We start from the raw sequence: 19,374 nt of genomic DNA on the forward strand, positions 1-19,374 counted from the left end.
CTTCCTCCCACGCATAGCCTCCCCTGTTATCAACATTTCTCACCACAGTGGTACATTTGTTACAGTGGATGAACCTACATTGGTACATCATTGTCGCCCAAGTCATAGTGTACGTTAGGGTTCACTCTTGGTGTGTTGTACAGTCAGTGGGTTTTGACAAATGCATAATGGCATGTATCCACCATTACAATATCATAAGTGTACTTTCACTGCCCTAAAAATCCTGTGTGTTCTGCCTGTTCATCCCTCCCACGCCCTTAACCCTTGGTCACCCCACTGATCCTTTTACTGTTTCCATATTTTCACCTTCTCTAGAGTGTCATATAGTTGGAATCCTACAGTTTGTAGCTTTTTTAGATTGGCTTCGTTCACTTAGCAACATGCATTTAAGGTTCCTCTGTGTTCGTGGCTTAGTAGCTCATTTCTTTTTAGCACTGAATAATACTCCATTGTCTGGATGTAGTACATATACATACATTCACTTAATGCATATATACAGATATAGTCCTCATTTAAGTCTTAGAATTGGAGTTAAGTGTGACCATTTTAAAATTTGATAAAAATATAATAAATTTGGTAAAAACTTGTTCCCTAAAGGGAGTATATCATTTATAGTCCCACCAAAAACATTTAACAGAGCCTTGCCAATATTGTGTATTATAAAATTTTTCGTGTGCTAAAAATGGAAATCATATTGTGATCTTTATATGCATTCACTCATTACAAGGGAGGCTGAACATCTCTTCATATATTTAAAAGCCATTCATAACTTTCGATGAAAGTTTAGCAATCACTTCTAGTTCTTGAGAGCTCTTTCTCTCTGATTGTTCTTTGTTTATGAATGTTCTTTGTTTAAGCTGGCATAATTGCAATTTGGACACCCACATAACAATTTTGGTATATTTGCTTTATTATTATGTATCCACCTTATCAATCCATCTTAACTTTTGATTTTTTAGAATGTTTTTAAAACCTCTTTTTGGTTGAGCTTTATTTCAAGAAGGTATGTGGCTATATTTTATACATTTGATGCACTGTTACATATATAGCATTAGTTCTTTGAGAAGCCGTAAAAACATGGAATGGATATTTGAGTTTATTTGATCCGCTCCATTAATTTTTATGTATGATGAAGCTGACAGATAAGGTGACTGATAAAGGTAACGAATGACAGTTCTGGTACTAGAATGCAGATTTCTTGGTGCCTAACCTCCAGGCACTTTCTGTTCCATTGTTAATACTTTTATAAATGAGGAGTATTACCATGTCTTCGATTTTGTTGACTTTTAAAACTAGCCATTACTGCTGTTGACCGTATCTGTAATACACGGTACCACTTTGTAGTCTTTCCTCACATTTTACTTTTGGAATCTCCTTGTTGGCATGACATTGATATTTCTAATTTTTGGTCTTAATCCTTTGAACTTGTCAGTTGTTTTTGTTAAACTTACGTTCCATTTACAGTACTGTCAGTTTCTTATCCAATAGCAAGTCAAAGGAGGATGGTTTTTTCTCCTGCATGTTCGTTGACTTTGACCTTAGCCAACACTAACACCCATTTCATGAAGGCTTTTGTCTTTATCCAAGTGTTCCACTCTGCCCTAGCAGAGCACTGCAAGGTCATGGCGCCTTTTTTTTCTTCACATGAAATTAATAACTTGCTCCAACAGTAGTCTGTTCTAGGACATTTCCAGCCCAGATGGTGGAAAGTTCTTGTGATAATATGGCAGCCGAAGCAACATTTTGGCTTTTTAAAGTTGACTTTGTTTTGGCGATTGTGTAATGAAAATCTTCTGAAGATTATGCAAGGACATTGAACAAGAAAGATCTGTTGGCTTAAAACATTTTTCATCTTTTAAAAACCACCACACTCAGCATGGTAGAATTTTGGTTTCTTTCAAGTATTGGCCTGTCTTGGCTCTTTTCCTTGATTATTTGGCACTTAAGATAGCCCAATTAATGGATTTAAAATTTTGTTTCTACAGGAATAAAACGTTGCTTTGAATTCCTTTTTTTTGAGCATCATAGAAAGTTACAGCAAGAATTGACATTAGAGGTCATCTCGCCCAATGTACTTATTTACAAATAAGAAAACTGAGACCCAGAGGAGTTATTTTTTGAAGTTAATAGAGTGAGTTTAATAGAGAACTTAGAAACAGATTCTAGGTTTTCTCACTTGGGGTCAGTGACTCTTTCAGCGTACCACAATATGATTTAGTTTTTGTTTATTCTTATTTCAGTGTCATCAGATTTTAATCAGTAAATTTTGATTTTATAATTTATGATAATCCTCTATTTTTAGTTCTTGATTAATTTCATTTTCAAACAGGTGATACATTTATGTTGTTCAGATACCAAACACGTAAAAGTGTACATGAACAATCTCCTGGCTGTCCTTGTTCCCCATCTCTCCAGCCTTCTCATTTGTCTCCCTAGTAACCACTGTTCATTCTTAGCTTCATATGTATCCTTCCTGAAATTTTTCATGCATATATATTCAATTACGAATTTAGATTTTTATTTCCCCCTGTATTCATATAAAAGGTTGGAAATTATACATAGTGTTTTGAATTTTCCTCTTTTTCCAGTTAGCAGTCTATCTTGGCAGTTTCTGTATACAAGCATTCAGAGAGCTTTCTCATTTTTGTCTTTTAAGTAACAACTTTATTGAGATATAATTCAAATACCCCAAAATTTACCCTTTCAAAGTATATATTTAAGTGGTTTTTAGTATATTCACAAAAGTTGCGAAACTATCACTGCTCTCTAATTCCATCATTTCATTACCTCAGAGAGAACCCCTGTACCCATTAGCAGTCATTTCCCATTTCCCCCTCCCTCCTGTCCCAGTAACCACTAATCTGCTTCCTGTCTCTATAGGTTTGCCCTTTACGGACATTTCATATATACAGAATCATATGATGTGTGGCCTTTTGTATCTGGCTTCTTTTATTTAGTGTAATGTGTTCAAGGTTCATCCATGTTATAGCATGCCCCAGTACTTCATTCCTTTTTATTGCTGAAAACTATTCCATAGTATGTATATACCACATTTTGTTTACCCATTGATTCAGTTGATAAATATTGGGGTTGTTTCTACTTTCTGAATAGTGCTGCTGTGAGCATTCATGTACAAGATTTTGTGTGGACGTAGTTTTCAGTTCTCGGGTATGTGTCTAGGAGTAAAATTGCTAGGTCATATGATAACTCTGTATTTAACTTTTTGAGTAACTGCCAAACTTTCCCTCAGTGGTTCCCTCATTTTACATTCCCACCAGCCGTGTATGTGAGTTTTGATTGCTCTACATCCTTTCTCATTTGTTTTTAAAAGTTGCATTATATTCTGTTGTAGGTCAATATCAGTTTATATTTAATCATCCCCCTATTGAAAGACATTAGAATTGTTAACATTTTTTGCTAATATCCTGTGCTCCTTCTCATTTTGGCACCTTTATTGTATCTATTTCTAGGACCAGTTTTACATTAGAAAGGTTAGTCCTTTGTGACATAAATTTAAAGTACATTTTTTTCTAAGTTCGCTTTTTGACTTATTTGCTTTTAGTATATGTTTGTTTTTGCCATGATACATTTTTAAAAACTATTTTTGAGAATTTGAATTCTCAAAATGAGAACTCTCAAAATGAGAGTTGAATTCTCAACTATGGTTGAGAATCTGCCTGCTAATGCAGGGGACACGGGTTTGAGCCCTGGTCTGGGAAGATCCCACATGCTGTGGAGCAACTAGGCCTGTGAGCCACAACTACTGAGCCTGCGCGTCTGGAGCCTATGCTGCGCAACAAGAGAGGCTGCAACAGTGAGAGGCCTGTGCACCGCGATGAAGAGTGGCCCCCGCTCGCCGCAACTAGAGAAAGCCCTTGCACAGAAACGAAGACCCAACACAGCCAAAAATAAATAAATAAATAAATAATTAAAAAAAAAAAAGAATTTGAATTTATCAATCTGTTACAGCTTTTAGGCCTTTCAGGCTTGTTGTTATCTTTTTGGGCTCATCTCTTACTACTCTCCTTCTTGCAGATTTCATTCTAACCCCACTGACCTCTTTGCTGTTCTTTAAGTATGCTAGGCGTGTTCCTACCTCAGGGCCTTTGTGTGTGCTGGTCCCTCTCCCTGGAAGACTTTTCCCTTGCTTCCTTATTTCTTTCAAGTCTTTGTTCAAATGTGAACTTCTTGTTGAGTCTTCCTATTTAAAATTGTAACACAGCCGTGATAGATGTCAAATTTTGGGGTACTGAAATATGAATTCACTTTTTAATGATTATAACAAATTAGGTGAGTGTTAGAATGCTGTTTGTTTTTTATGATGGAACAAAAATTTCTAGGTGTAAAACCTTTCAAATAGTGCTTAAATGCTTTTAATGACTAAATGCTTTTAATGAGACTGAATCTGTGACTCTGTGCCCTTTGCCAGTATTTAAACACTTAACTTATGTCTTTGGCAAGTGTGATGGTTAATTTTGTGTGACAGGTTGAGCTGAGGGATGCCCAGATGTCAAACATTATTTCATTTTTTCTGGATGTGGCTGTGAGTGTGTTTCTGGAAACAGTTAGCGTTTGAATAGGTAGACTTTGTAAAAAAGATCATACTCACCAGTGTAGGTGAGCATCATCCAGTCCATTGAGGGCATGAATAGAACAAAAAGGTGGGGGAGGGGTGAATTTTTTCTCTTGCTTAATCTGAGACATCCATCTCCTTCTGTCTCCGGGTATTGGCACTCCTGTTTCTTGGGCTTTTGCCCTCGGACCAGGGCTTTTCTGCTTCTCAGCACTTGGGTTTGGACTGGAGCTACACCGCTGGCTTTCCTGGGCCTCCAGCTTGCAGATGGCAGATAATGCCACCTTGAGCCTCTGTAATTGTGTGAGCCAATCTCTTATAATAAATTACTTTCTATGTATATATTTCTTTATATCCTGTTGGTTCTCTTTCTCTGGAGAGCCCTAAATAATGCAGCAAGTGTGTCTAATTCATTGCTACAGTCTGAATGTTCATGTCCTCCCAAAACTCGTATTTTAAAACCTAACCTCTAAGGTGATGATGTTAGAAGGTATGGGGTCTTTGGGGGATGATTAGATCATAAGGGCAGAGCCCTCATGAGTGGAATTAATGCTCTTATAAAAGATACCCAAGAAAACTTCCTTGCTGCCTTCCATCATAGGATAGCATAGCAAAAAGGTGCTTAATCTCTGTGACCCAGAAGCCAGCTCTCATCAAATACTGAATCTGCAGGTATCTTGATCTGGCCTCTCAGCCTCCAGAACTGTGAGAAATACATTTCTGTTGTTTATAAGTTACCCAGTCTGTATTAGTTTGTTATTACAGTCCAAAAGGAGTGAGACACTTAGATTGTTTTTCCTAGTTGCAAATCCTCTTTACTTTGATTGTTTACAGTGAAGTGAGAGAGAGAGGAATAATTAAGAAAACCTGGGACTTCCCTGGTGGCACAGTGGTTAAGAATCTGCCTGCGAAATGCAGGGGACATGGGTTCGAGCCCTGGTCCAGGAAGATCCCACATGCTGCAGAGCAACTAAGCCCATGTGCCACAACTACTGCCTGTGCTCTAGAGCCTGTGAGCCACAACGACTGAGCCCGTGTGCCACAACTACTGAAGCCTGCGTGCCTAGAGCCTGTGCTCTGCAACAAGAGAAGCCCGCACACCGCAACGAGGAGTAGCCCCTGCTCGCTGCAACCAGAGAAAGCCCGTGCACAGCAGCAAAGACCCAAAAATAAATAAATAAACATTAAAAAAAAAAACAACAGAAAAAGAAAACCTATGGTCAGAATGGGATTAGAGATTGTCCTCAGACCATCTCCCCTGATATTTTATTTTTTTTCAGGAAATTTCCTGGTGGAGACAGCCAATTTGAAGTAAATATTTCTCCCATTCATTTTCTTTATGCCCTTCCCATTTTGAAAATTTAAATTAATAATAAAAGTATTCACCTATAATCTCATCTTCCAGGATTGCTCTTTTTATTTTTTGCATATTAACATCTGTATGTGTATTCACTCATATGATGCATACTATTCTGCTTTCTTTGCTCAACATCACATCATGAAGCAAATATTTTTTCAATAAAGTGTATTTCAAAAGCAGATGGGATGACTTGTTTTATGAGGCCAGCATAACCCTGATACTAAAACCTAACAGTGGCGTTCCATAAAAAGAAAATTACAGACTGATATTTCTCATGAATACAGGAGAAAAAGCTTAAAAAAGTTAGCAAATTTCATCCAGCAATGTAAGAACAGGATAATACATTATAACCAGGTGGGACTTATCTCAGGAATACAATATTGTTAACACTTGAAAATCAGTATAATATGCCACATTGACAAAATAAATTAGAAAAGCCATATGATTGTCTCAGTAAATGTCGAAAAAGCATTTGACCAAATTCAACATCTATTCATGGAAAAAAAACCCAAACCTCTCAGCAAACTAGGAATAGAAGGAAACATCTTCAACTAGGTTAAGGGCATCCATGAAGAACCTGTAGCTAACATTACACTTAATGATGAGAGACTAAAGGTTTACCTCATCTGTGATCAGGAACAAGCCAAGGATGTTTGGTCTTAGCATTTCTGTTTGCTACTGTATGAGGCCCTAGCCAGTTCAGTAAAGCAAAACAAAGAATAAAAGGCATAGAGATTAGAAAAGAAAAAGTAAAACTATATTTGCCAGCAACATAATTGTTTATGTAGGAGACCCTAAGGAATATACAAAAGCTACTTGAACTAAAAGTGAGTTTAGCAAGGTTGCACGTTGCAAGATGATTGTACAAGAATCATATACTAGTAGCAAACAATTGGAAGCTAAAACCTTAAAAATTCCATTTTAAAATAATATGAAATACTTAGTAAATTCAACAAATATGTGTACAGCTTCTATATTAATAACTAAAAAACATTGCTCAGTGAAGTCAAAGAAGACCTAAATGTAGACATACATCATATTCATGAATTGGAAGAGTCAATATTGTTAAGATGTCAGTATTACCCAGATTGATCTACAGAGTCAATTCACCACATTTGTACCAGAGTATTTTTTGCTGGTTTGTTTTCTTCATAGACATTGACAAGCTGATTCTAAAATATATGTGGAAATGCAAAGAACCTAGAATATCTGAAGAAATAATTGAAAAGGAAGAACAAATGGGATACTTACACTATATCACTTCACAGTGTGCTATAAAGCTACAGCTTTGAAGATAACATGGTACTGACCTAAGTATAGACAGGTAAATCAGTGGATCAGTATAGGGGGCCAAGAAATAGATCTGTACTTCTCTGGTCAATTGTTTTTTGTTTGTTTGTTTTGTTTTGAGAAAAGAAGCAAAACAATTCAGTTGGGAAGGGAAAACTTTTTAAACTAATGGTGCTGGAAAAGCTGATTATATGAGAAAACAAAGCAAAACAAAAAAACTTTGACTCCTACTTTCACATATAACATAAAAATTAGAAAAATACACACAATCTTGTTTTAGGCAAAGGTAACTTAGAAAACATACAGAAAGCAATAGCCAAAAAAAGAAAAACTTGATAAGTTAGACTACTTCAAAAGTAAAAATCTTGCCTCTTCAAGAGAGACAGTTCAGAAAAAGAATAGTCAAGCCACAGATGGGAGAAAATGTCTCCAAAACGTATAGCTGACAAAAGACTTTATTCTTGAATATATAAAGATCTCTTACAATTTAAAAATAATTAGGCAAATATCCCAATTAAAAATGGAAAAAAGATTTAAATTGATACTTCACTAAAAAGATATATGAATGGCCAATAAGCACATTGAGTTTTAGTGTGATTAGTCATCAGAAAATGCAAATTAAATGCTATAGTGAGCTATTACTACACACAACTAGAATAGCTAAAATTAAGAAGACTGATAGTACTGAATGTTGGTGAGAACGTGGAGCAACTGGTACTTTCAGAAATTGCTGTGGGTAAAGAAGCCAGTCTGAAAAGGCTGCATACTGTATTATTCCCACTATACATTTTGGAAAAGGTAAAACTATGGAAACAGTAAAAAGATCAGTGGTTGCCAGGGTCTGGCAGGAGGAAGGGATATATGGACAGAGCACAGAGGGCTTTTAGGGCAATGAAACTGTTCTGTATGATACTATAATCAAGGATACATGTTACTACATTTGTCAAAATTTATAGCGATTATAGAAATTACACAGCAGTAGTGAACTCTAATGTATATTATGGGGTCTTTAGGTGATAATGATGTGTCAGTGTTGGTTCATCATTTTTAACATATATGCTACTCTGGGGCAGGATATTGACGGTGGAGAAGGGTATACATATGTGGGGGCAAGGGTTATATGGAAATTCTCTATACCTTCAGTTTTGCATGAGAACCGGAAACTGCTTTGAAAAATAAAATCTATGTAAAAAATTGCTGTGGTGTATAAAATGGTACAACCAGTTTGGGAAAAGTTTTGACAAGTTCTTATGAAGTCAGATATCCACCTCTCCTCATCTAGCAATTTTACTTTCAGGTATTCACTGAAGAGAAATGAAAATATATGTTTGCAAATGACTTGTATGCAAATGTTTATAAATCTTTCTTCATAAACCTTCTCATAATAACCCCAATCTGAAAACAAATGCCTCTCAACATCATCATGTTGTCTCTCTATACTTTATTCTTGGTTATTTCTTATGACTTTATGTCCAAGTCACTAAATCTCTCTTCAGCTGAGTCTAATCTGCTGTTAAACCCATTCATTGAGGTTTTCTTTCTTTCTTTCTTTCTTTTTTTCTCATTTACTTATTTTTTTAAAATCAAGTTTTAAAATTTGGCTATTGTATTTTTCATTTCCAGAATTTTTTTCTAGAACTTTTTAAAAAGAAATATCTGCTATATTTATATAGCTTACAGGTCCTTGAGAAATTTTTGATTTGAAAACTTTGGCTTTTATGCCATAGGTAGAGTAGGCATAGTTGTATTTGGTAATTAATATTATTATTGGGAGAGTTTTGTTTGTTTTAGGGGTGTATGGTGGTTCTTGTTCATGTAGTTTTATCTCTTTATGTGCCTATTTTTGATTGTTTGCTAGTTTTTATATTTGTAAAGTTGTAGAAATAGTTTGATAGGATGATTTTATCTTTCTTCAGAGGGGATTGTCTGTGTCTGTTGGGTGTCTTGGATTCTTCTTAATTCCATTTCAGAATTTTTCTGGCCACCCAGGGAACTTAAAGCTGGGTTGTTAGTCCATGAGATTGTTGATTTACTTCCTGCTCCCCCTTACTTCCAAGGTAAGGATCCCCTTGAGGATCTCTACCCTGTGTGTGGAGTGGAGTACTAGGGCTTACTCCCTTTGTAGGCTTGGACTCCAGTTTTTGTGCCCTAGATTGTCAACCCTGTCAAAAGCACTGCTTGGATTCCCAGCCACCGCTTATGGATCAGGAAGCATCCCAAGGCCAAAGCAATTCCAGATGTCAGGCTGACCTCTCTAGGTTTTCTTAGTGCCTTGAATCTTGGCCTTGTAATTCTTCGGTATTTTACTAGCTCTTTGGTCCTTTTAGAAAGTGCCCTTCCAGACCCTCCGTCAGTGATTTTTGTTGACCTCATTGGGAATATTCTTCTGAATTGTCTGTCTGTCATTGCTGGAAATGGAAGTAGCCTCAATTCCTGTGATCTCTTTAAAAATTGTGTGGTTGTGTAAGTTAATATATAAGCTGTGCTTTATTACATTTTTCATTTTCTAATATTGGTTGATTTTTTTTTTTTGGTTCAGCAAATATTTTCTTGTGTGATGTAGACTATAGACTATGAAAAGCATAGTCCAAAGTCTTGAGTGATGAATATGAGTCAGACAAGCAGTTTGGGGGCAAGGGTAGAGGGAGCTGAAGCCCTCACACAGACTTGGGAGATGTGCGGGAAGAAGGTAACTAGGAAGTTAATTGATGGATAGTTGCATTTTATCCATGTGTGTCTTTAAAACATATTTCTTAAATGGCTATTTCAGAGGTTTTCCTGTTTAGATCAGTTTTTTCCCCATAGGCAGAGCCCAAATTTATATTCACAACTTATTTTGAAACTGACTTTAAAAATATCAGTCATCTTCTTTCTTTTTTTTTTTTAAACTTTTATTTTTTAAAAAATTTTATTAATTTACTTTTGCTGCGTTGGGTCTCCGTTGCTGCACATGGGCTTTCTCTAGCTACGGTGAGTGGGGTCTACTCTTTGTTGCAGTGCGCGGGCTTCTCATTGCAGTGGCTTCTCGTTGCGGAGCACGGGCTCTAGACATGCGGGCTTCAGTAGCTGTAGCTTGCGGGCTCTAGAATGCAGGCTCAGTAGCAGTGGTGCTCCAGCTTAGTTGCTCTGCAGCTTGTGGGATCTTCCTGGGCCAGGGCTTGAACCCATGTCCCCTGCATTGGCAGGCAGATTCTTAACCACTGCGCCACCAGGGAAGTCCAGTCATTTTCAATACCATTTATAATAGAAAATATTATAAGGGCATGTTGAGTAATTACATGTTGAGGGCATGTTGAGTAATTACTTTTGCTGTTGCTACTAGTTCTGTAACTGTAGCCCCAGGAGTCTAGTGAATTTTCTTTTATTTTTTTCTTTTCTTTTTTGGCCACGCTGCACTGCGTGCGGGATCTTAGTTCCCGAACCAGGGATGGAACCTGTGTGCGGCCCTACCACTGGACTGCCAGGGAATTCCATTTTTGTGTGTGTGTGAATTTTTATGCAGAGCACTAAATCATGAATTAGTTTCTGGAAGCTGGGAGTTTCAGATATACTTTGTCATGTAAAATTTGTACATGAATGAATGTATTTTTCTTGGTTTTGGTAAACCCCAAATAATATTAATTTCTCACTGTGCCCAAGAGCACAAAGAGACTATTCGACAAATATGTGTGTACTTGTGGCCAGCCACAGTTTTAGGTGTCAGGGATACAACAGTGAATAAGACATAGATTCTAGTTGTGCATAGGGTATGACAGACAATAAACAAATTAATATATTACTTAATGTTAGAATGTGACAAGTACAATGGAAAAAAGTAATATCGTGGTATTTTAGTCAAGATTGTAAGGGAAGGCTCCTTGTGAAGTGGACCTTTTAATAGAAACCCAAAGGAAGTCAGAGAGGGAGTCCTGTCACTCTCTGGTGGAAGAGCATTCTAAGCAGAGGGAACAGCAGATGCAAGGCCCTGAGGTGGGTGCATGCTTGGTGTGTCCAGGGACCAGTAACTAGTCCAGTAGAGCTAGAGCCAAATGAGCAAGGATGGGTGAGTGATAGACAAGGTTGGATGGTTAGTCAAAAGTCATGTAGGGTCTTAGAGGCTAGGTTAAGGACTTTGCATTTTATTCTGAGCAGGATGGGCAGCTAGTGGATGGTTATTGCCCTTGTTTGAATATTTGTTACTCTGTGCATTTCAATTTTCTTCTGCTTTGTGGCTATAAGCACTATCTTCATACAATGAAAATTGGAAATTGGGTTCTTGACATCTTTGCCAAAAAAAAGGAAAAGATTCTGTTTTAGCCATTTCTAGTATCTGTATCTTCGCTATGTCATTTGAAGCTGTGCTTCATTGTGTACTTAAATTATCTTCTACCCTGCCAGTTTGTTGGAGCCTGCTTTAATCCATTTATTTGAACATTATATTCTCCCCAGCCCCCAAATCTGGTAGATTAGTATAACTTTGAGTAATATTTTCATGTTGGCTGGTAGGGAGGTTTTTGGTTCTTATTGAAATTAGCATCTAATTCTTACTAGCTGCTAGTGGTAGGCAGAATAATGTCCTCTCCAGCCCAAGGATGTCCACTTCCTAATCCCTGGAAAGCTGGTGAATAGATACCCTCACATGTCAAAAGGATTCTGTAGATGTGGTTAAAGTTAAGGGCTTTTTGAGGGGAGATTGGGCCCACTAGGATAATAGAGGACAGCCTAATCACACGAGTCCTTAAAGGTAGAAGAGGAAACCAGAAGGGTGGGTCACAGAGATGCAGCATGAGTCATTCAAAGCCACTAATGGCTTTGAAGATGGAGGAAAAGGATCCTTGAGTCAAAGAATGAGGTGACCTGTAGAGCCTTGGAAGTGCCGTCATCTTACCGCCAGCAAGAAAATGGGGACTTAGGGCTTCCCTGGTGGCGCAGTGGTTGAGAGTCCGCCTGCCGATGCAGGGGACACGGGTTCGTGCCCCAGTCCGGGAAGATCCCACATGCCGCGGAGCGGCTGGGCCCGTGAGCCATGGCCGCTGAGCCTGCGCGTCCAGAGCCTGTGCTCCGCAACGGGAGAGGCCACAACAGTGAGAGGCCCGCGTACCACAAAAAAAAAAGAAAATGGGGACTTGGATCCTAGAGTCATGAGGAACTAAATCCTTCCAACAACCCAAGTGAGCAGGAAATGGATTCTTCCCCAGAGCCTCCGGAGTGGAAAGCAGCTTGCTGACGCCTTGATTTTAACACCGTGAAACCTGTACTGCAGCTACAGAACTGCATGATAATAAATTTGTGCTGTTTTAGGCCACTAAGTTTGTGGTGATTTGCTAATGACAACAATATAAAAACTATTGAAACATACCCAACTTCTCAAAGCAGATAACTTTAGCAAATTAAATTTGTTAAATATAGAATTTTGGATGATTCATTCACTCCAAATAATATCTGTTAAGTGCCTACTATTTGCCAGGAAATGTGGTAGGAGCTAGGAATAAGAGAGGTCCCTATCTTCACCAAACTCTGGTCTACAGTTGTGCAGTCAATTTTTAATTTTATATTTTTAATCTTATGTAAAATTTTAAGCATATAAATGTAGAGAGACTAATGAACTCCCATATGCTTATCACTTAGCTTTAGTAACTAACAACTCATGGCCACTTTTATTTCAATTATACCCCATCCACAGCTACCCTCCCCTACTTCTCAGATTATATTTAAGAAAATTCCAGACATCATATCATATCTGGATAGTCAGTTTTATATGAAGCTTTGCTATGTAGTTATTTCCCGTTCCCTGCTGACATTAGAAAAGTGCAGACTTTAATTTTATCATCTTTAACAAAGTAACTTTATCATCTGTGAGTTCATTTTGCAATCGTTAGCTATTTTTTTGTCATGAAATTTTGCCTAGGATTCCTTTGGTGCGAGTTAGAAAATTACATAGATCATTTCAACTTGCAGAAGTGCTGCAGAAAATTGTTTTGGGGTTATAAGTAAATTTTAGTGAGTAGGTAAATTCACAAACATGGAATTTGTGAATAAAGAGCATCGATAGATTATACATGTAAAGTGATTTTTCCATTTCCTGTGTTCTTGATTTAGGTTGATAACGTCACCTTCTCTGAGTTCTAAATCTAGAAACCTTGGTCTTTCTTGATTAGTCTTAGTCTTTCTCGCCCACTTTAAGCATCCAATCTGTCACTGAGTGCTATTAGTTTTATTTTGTTAAGCGTCATTTAAGTCTTACTGCTCTTTTCCATTGCCATTGTCATTATTTTAATGATGGTCCTTATAATGTCCTAACTGGATAATTTATTGCTGGTATTTTTTGTTTCTGGGATTAATCTGAGCATTCTCCCACTTCAATATGTCCTCCAGCCTCTTATGCCTCCCTTCATTCCACAATCCCTGATTTTGGACACATCAGGCATAGGGTTGAGTCAGTCACATTCTTCAGTTCAAGGGTCACTATCATCGTTGGTTTGTGTAAGGCCCATCTCCCCCTCCATTTAATATTAATCCATTTACTTCTTCCCATTTATCCCCATTCATTACTCCCTTTCTTTCCCATAAACAGCCATTTTACTATGCTTAATGCATGCATTTTTTATGTATGTCTGAGTACAAGATGTTATACTTATGTGTACGTGTGTTTTTCTCTTTTTTTTAAACATCTTTATTGGAGTATATTTGCTTTACAACGGTGTGTTAGTTTCTGCTTTATAACAAAGTGAATCAGCTATAGTGTACATGTATTTTTAATATACATAAATAGAATTGTGTTATAGAGCTCATTGCTTTTTCCTCTCAGAATTGTTTTTTTTTTGTTTGTTTTGTTTATTTTTGGCTGTATTGGGTCTTCGATGCTGCACACGCACTTTTCTCTAGTTGTGGCGAGCGGGGGCTACTCTTCGTTGCGGTGCATGGGCTTCTCATTGCGGTGGCTTCTCTTGTTGCGGAGCGTGGGCTCTAGGCGTACGGGCTTCAGTAGTTGTGGCTTGCAGGCTCAGTAGTTGTGGCTCGTGGGCTCTAGAGCGCAGGCTCAGTAGCTGTGGTGCACGGGCTTAGTTGCTCCGTGGCATGTGGGATCTTCCCAGGCCAGGGCTTGAACCCGTGTCCCCTGCATTGGCAGGTGGATTCTTAACCACTGTGCCACCAGGGAAGCCCTCAGAATTGTTTTTAAAAGTTACCTGTGATGCTAAATGAACACCTAGTCTATTGCTGTTAAAACTGCTCCATTGTGTACATCCACAACATTTTACTTATCCAGTTCCTCAGTGCTGGACACCTGGGGTGCCTCCAACTTTGCAACACCATGAATAATGAATGTCTTTATATTATTTATCTATTACTGAACAATAAGCTACTCTAAAATTTAGAAGTTTAAAACAACATTGTTTCAATACCATATGATATCACTTATATGCAGAATCTAAAATAGGACACAAATGAACTTATCTATAAGACAGAAACAGACTCACAGACATAAAGAACAGACATGTGGTTCCTAAGGGCATGGGGTTTGGGGGAGGGATGGAGTCGGAGTTTGGGGTTAGCAGATGCAAACTACTATATATAGAATGGATAAGCGACAAGGTCCTACTGGATAGCACAGGGAACTCTATTCAGTATCCTGTGATAAACCATAATGGAAAAGGATATAAAAAAGAATATATATGTATAACTGAATCACTTTGCTGTACAGCAGAAATTAACACAACATTGTAAATCAACTATACTTCAATAAAAACAAAACAAAACGTTGTTTCACAGATTTTTAGTATCAGGAATCAGGGTACTGTGTAGCTTGGTGCCTCTGACTCAAGTGTCTCATGAGGTTGTAGTTGATCTTATGGCTGGGGCTGTGGTCTCATCTGAAGGCTCAACTAGGAAGGACCTGCTTCCTGGACTTCTTACTTGGCTGTTGGCAGGATTCAATTTCTCTAGGGCTGTTGGACTCAGTTCCTTACTGGCTGTTGACTGGAGGCCTTCCATAGTCCTTTGCAAGGTGTACTTCTCTGTATGTCAGCCCTCAACAAGGCAGCTGGCTTCCCTTGGAGAAAGCAAACAGAAGAGCAAGAGCAGGTGCCCAACACAAGCCACGGTTGTTTTGTAAGCCAGTCTCCTCTCAGAAGTGGCATGCTTTCACTTTTACTGTATTCTCTTCTATGCAAGTCTCTAGGTCCATCCTACACTCAAGGGGAGGCAATTACACAAGACATGAATAACAGGAAGCAGGGATTATTGAGGGTCATTTTGGAGGTTTGCTTACCACAGTCCTCAGACATATTTCTGTGAATTTTTCTTTGGCATATACATATACTGGGTTATAAATTGTTCTCTAAAATAACTGTGTTGGTTAATATTACTATCAGCAGTACATGAGGGTTTATATATCATTATGTACCTGCCAATACTTTACATTTTCTAGGACATCAAGGGATATTACACTGTTTTAAACAGACTGTTTTTTATCTTTTGCTCTTTTTTTTCCTAGTGAAGTTCTTGGCTTTTTCTTGGCTTTTTGCGGGAGTTGCTTGTAATATTCTAGATATTAGTTCTTTGTTCTTCTTCCATTTTATCATCTGCCAGTTAACTTTGTTCAGGGTTTCATTTGTTGAGCAATAATCTTTAATTTTGATGTAATTAAATGCTTTTATTTATTTACTTTATGCTTTGTGCTCTTAGGCTTTTATTTGAGAAGTCCCTTCTTGTGCTTATGTTACAAACTTATCATTGTACATTTTCTTCTATTAATTTTAGTGTTGCCATTCACATCCAAGTGAATGTAGGTCTTTAATTCTTCTGTAGTCGGTCTTTGAATATGTTGTAAGATAGGGAGCCATCATTATTTTTCTTTATGAAATAAGCCAGTTTTTCCCAGCACCATCTTCTGTACAATCTGTTCTCCATTGATTTATAGATCCGTTTTATTGTATGTTTCCATAGAAACATAGGTTTGACCTGTGTTTCAATTCTCAGTTGAGTTTCATTGGTTTGTCTAATATTTTTGTGTGTGCTTGCAAATACCATACCGTTTTTATTGCCACAGCTCAGCTGTGTAACATGGCTTGATATCTGGTAAAGGAAGTCCCTCTCTTCACTTTTCAGTTTCAAGATTGACTTGGCTATATGTTTATTCTTTCATAAAAATGTCAGTTTATGAAGTTTCTGAAAAAAACTCAATGAGAATTTTGGTTGTGATTAAGATTAATTTGTGTAGAATTATCTTCATGGTATTTAGTCATTCCATTCAGATCATCCTGTTTGCCCTTTATTAATGTTTTAATACTAATAAGTGGATGCTGGCCAGCAAAATGAATAGAAGATATCCTCTAAGTCAGTCAACAGCATCCTGGATCCTTTTTTCATGAAATTCCTTTTACATTTTTGTTGCAAAGAGTATTCCTTTTGTATTATGATCGTGTATTATATGGCCTCAACATATTTCTTCCTTTTTGCGGTTCTGAGTTATGTATGCCTGGTACACTATGCTGATGACTGTTCAGGAAGTCCTAGTTAGTTCCAGTCAAAATCAGAGCAATAAAGATCCCTCCCATTTGTGATGTTGTTTGGTCCAATTTATTTTGAAGGAGAACAGCCCTCTGTTCTAAATCTACATTCTTTCATTAAAGTTGTCAGACATAGTATTTATTAATAGTCATAGTTTTAAGGTTTTTTTGCGGTACACGGGCCTCTCACTGTTGTGGCCTCTCCCGTTGCGGAGCACAGGCTCCGGACGCGCAGGCTCAGTGGCCATGGCTCATGGGCCTAGCCGCTCCGCGGCATGTGGGATCTTCCGGAACCGGGGCACAACCCGTGTCCCCTGCATCGGCAGGTGGACTTTCAACCACTGCGCCACCAGGGAGGCCCCATAGTTTTTAGTTTAAACAGATTAAAGCAGTTTCTTCCTGGATCAGGAACCTAGTGTAAGATGTTAAATTGTAAACCACTGCTGTTTTTTTTTTTTTTTTATTATTGATGCAATGACTAAATGCATTAACAAGTGCACTGGAGGTAGTCACCTACCTAGATAGCATGTACTGTGGCAAGATACTTGTTCTTCAGTATTTGGCTTTAAGCCCTGACCCAACTGAAAAGCCTAGCAAATTGACTACAGAGTATGGATTCCTGACAGGCATAGGCTGTATGAATAAATGATGATTGTGATTCAAAATCCTTTGGGTTTTGAGCACCCAAATCATCATTATTGAAGAATTAATGAATCCTGATACAACACATCAGGGTTGTTTTTCATTCAATTCAAGAAATAAGTACAAATGTAAGATGTGCCTTTTATGTGGTTAATATTTTACAACAATAATTATGGAAATTTCAGGAAAGAGAATTGTTCTACAGTATTAGATTTCTGAGTAGAAATGAGATTTATTCGTTACATAATATCATTTGCACGGGTCTCTTGTGTTTTGTTTTGTATACTTTGCTTTTAAAAGATATTTCATCAGCAAAATCACTCTGTAAATATCTGGTAGAATTAGAACTTAAAACTCTGGTAAGCTTCTCCATTTCTAGAATCAAGTCCTCTTTAATTTGTTTGCTGAGCTTCATTTAAGTAGGTGTTCAGTATTTTTCTTTGGGCTTTCCATGAATATTTCAGATCTGTAAAAATAGCTGATATTCTTTTGGAGCTGTTACTCTTTTTGTTGTGCTGTTGAGATTTTCACTTTCCTGGGCTAACATGTTACTGTTCCCCATGATAATTGTGTTTAAACTTTTGCAATAATTGAAGGTTTCTTGATGCATTTGTTCCTGTTCGTGCTCAGCCAAAATTTTGTTTCCTTTTTATTTGTTCTAAGATTTGTTTCTAAAAGGGATTAATGATCTTCGGAGGACAATGGTAGTCCTTCATAAAAGAAATACGCTTAATAAAACAGGAACAATTTGTTTACTGTTCATGTTTTGCTGAGCAGGCAGAGTTGGCCTTGAGAAAGTAGACACTTAGAGATAGAAGATCTAGGGTATACCATAGTTCTTACTGTAAAGTTATTATCAACTCAAAAAGACACTGGTGCTTCCCTACACTGTGACTTCTTTTCAGTTTTACAATCTGAATATTTGTTTCTGTGTTATAACTAAACAGGGAATGAACATAAGGGCTTTAGAGTGGACCTTCGAAGTAGAACACTGCTGGTAACTGTTTCCATTATACACTAATGCATTGATACTTGTCATTCATTAGTAGATGGGACCTGGAAAATAGGAAAGTAATGGGATATTTGACCCGAGTACAAAAACTAATGACAAGGAAGGGTTTCATATTTTTGTTTGACTTAATTTTTATGTTAAACATACTAGTATTTTTTAATAATCTGGAAGCATATTGAATATTTTGATTTGAGTTTTTAAATGTGTAGTTTATTTAGAAAAGAGCAGTATCTTAATCTTCCAAAGTGATCATTATTCTGATTTGTTTCCTATTTTTCCAGAGATATTACATATGAAATATCAGTAGAAGCTGTGTCAACAATGGTGGTCTTCCTTTCCTGCCAACTCTTCCACAAGGAAGTTTTGCGACAGAGCATCAGTCACAAGTATTTGATGCGAGGTCGATGGTATGTTTCTATTTTAAATTTGTCAAGTTTTTTATTGAATTAATCTATAGTTCTCGTCTTGTCCTCTTTCCTTAGTGTTGTTCCATATCTCCAACCAGACATTTCCTCTGGTTGTTCTGTCAGAACTTCAAACCCAACACATAAGGATCTGCTTTCCTGTCTAAACTATCCATCCTCCCTGCCCCTTTCATCCCCTAACTTCATTACCTTCTCTAGTGGTTTCTTGGTAGAGTTGAAACTTTGAAGCCATGTTTTCTTCCTTCTGCATCATTCTCTATGTCTAAGCATTCATCCAGTCATATTTGTTCATTGAAATTATTTGTATCTTCCCCTTCCCACCAGTCCCATTGAAACGACTACTGCAGTGGATGCCCCGTCACCATGTGTTTGGACTTCACCAGCAGCCACTTAACTGACTGTTCCTACTTTCATGTAGTCAACAAATGTTTATTGTGTGCTAACCATGTGCCAGGCATGTGTTAGGATGTGGAGCTGTGCTCCTGAGCAGAGCAGAAGCTTACAGTCTCCTGGTGGGTAGGGACAGGAGTAGATAAATATTAAACACACACACACACACACACACACACACACACACACACACA

At 37.6% G+C, this 19,374-nt stretch overlaps 1 protein-coding gene across 2 annotated transcripts in view; it reads left to right on the forward strand.

Annotated features, from left to right (window-relative positions):
* Window positions 1-19,374, forward strand: part of DYM (dymeclin) — a 377,165-nt gene that overhangs the window by 81,751 nt on the left and 276,040 nt on the right. For both annotated transcript variants that reach the window (XM_029234371.1, XM_029234366.1), the window contains exon 7: window positions 18,647-18,772. In XM_029234371.1, coding sequence (XP_029090204.1) covers window positions 18,647-18,772 — 126 coding nt within the window. The remainder of the gene's footprint in view (window positions 1-18,646; window positions 18,773-19,374) is intronic.

This window comes from Monodon monoceros, unplaced genomic scaffold (assembly GCF_005190385.1).
Source record: "Monodon monoceros isolate NGI ecotype Baffin Bay Population unplaced genomic scaffold, NGI_Narwhal_1 Super_Scaffold_1, whole genome shotgun sequence".
Taxonomy (NCBI): Eukaryota; Metazoa; Chordata; class Mammalia; order Artiodactyla; family Monodontidae; genus Monodon; species Monodon monoceros.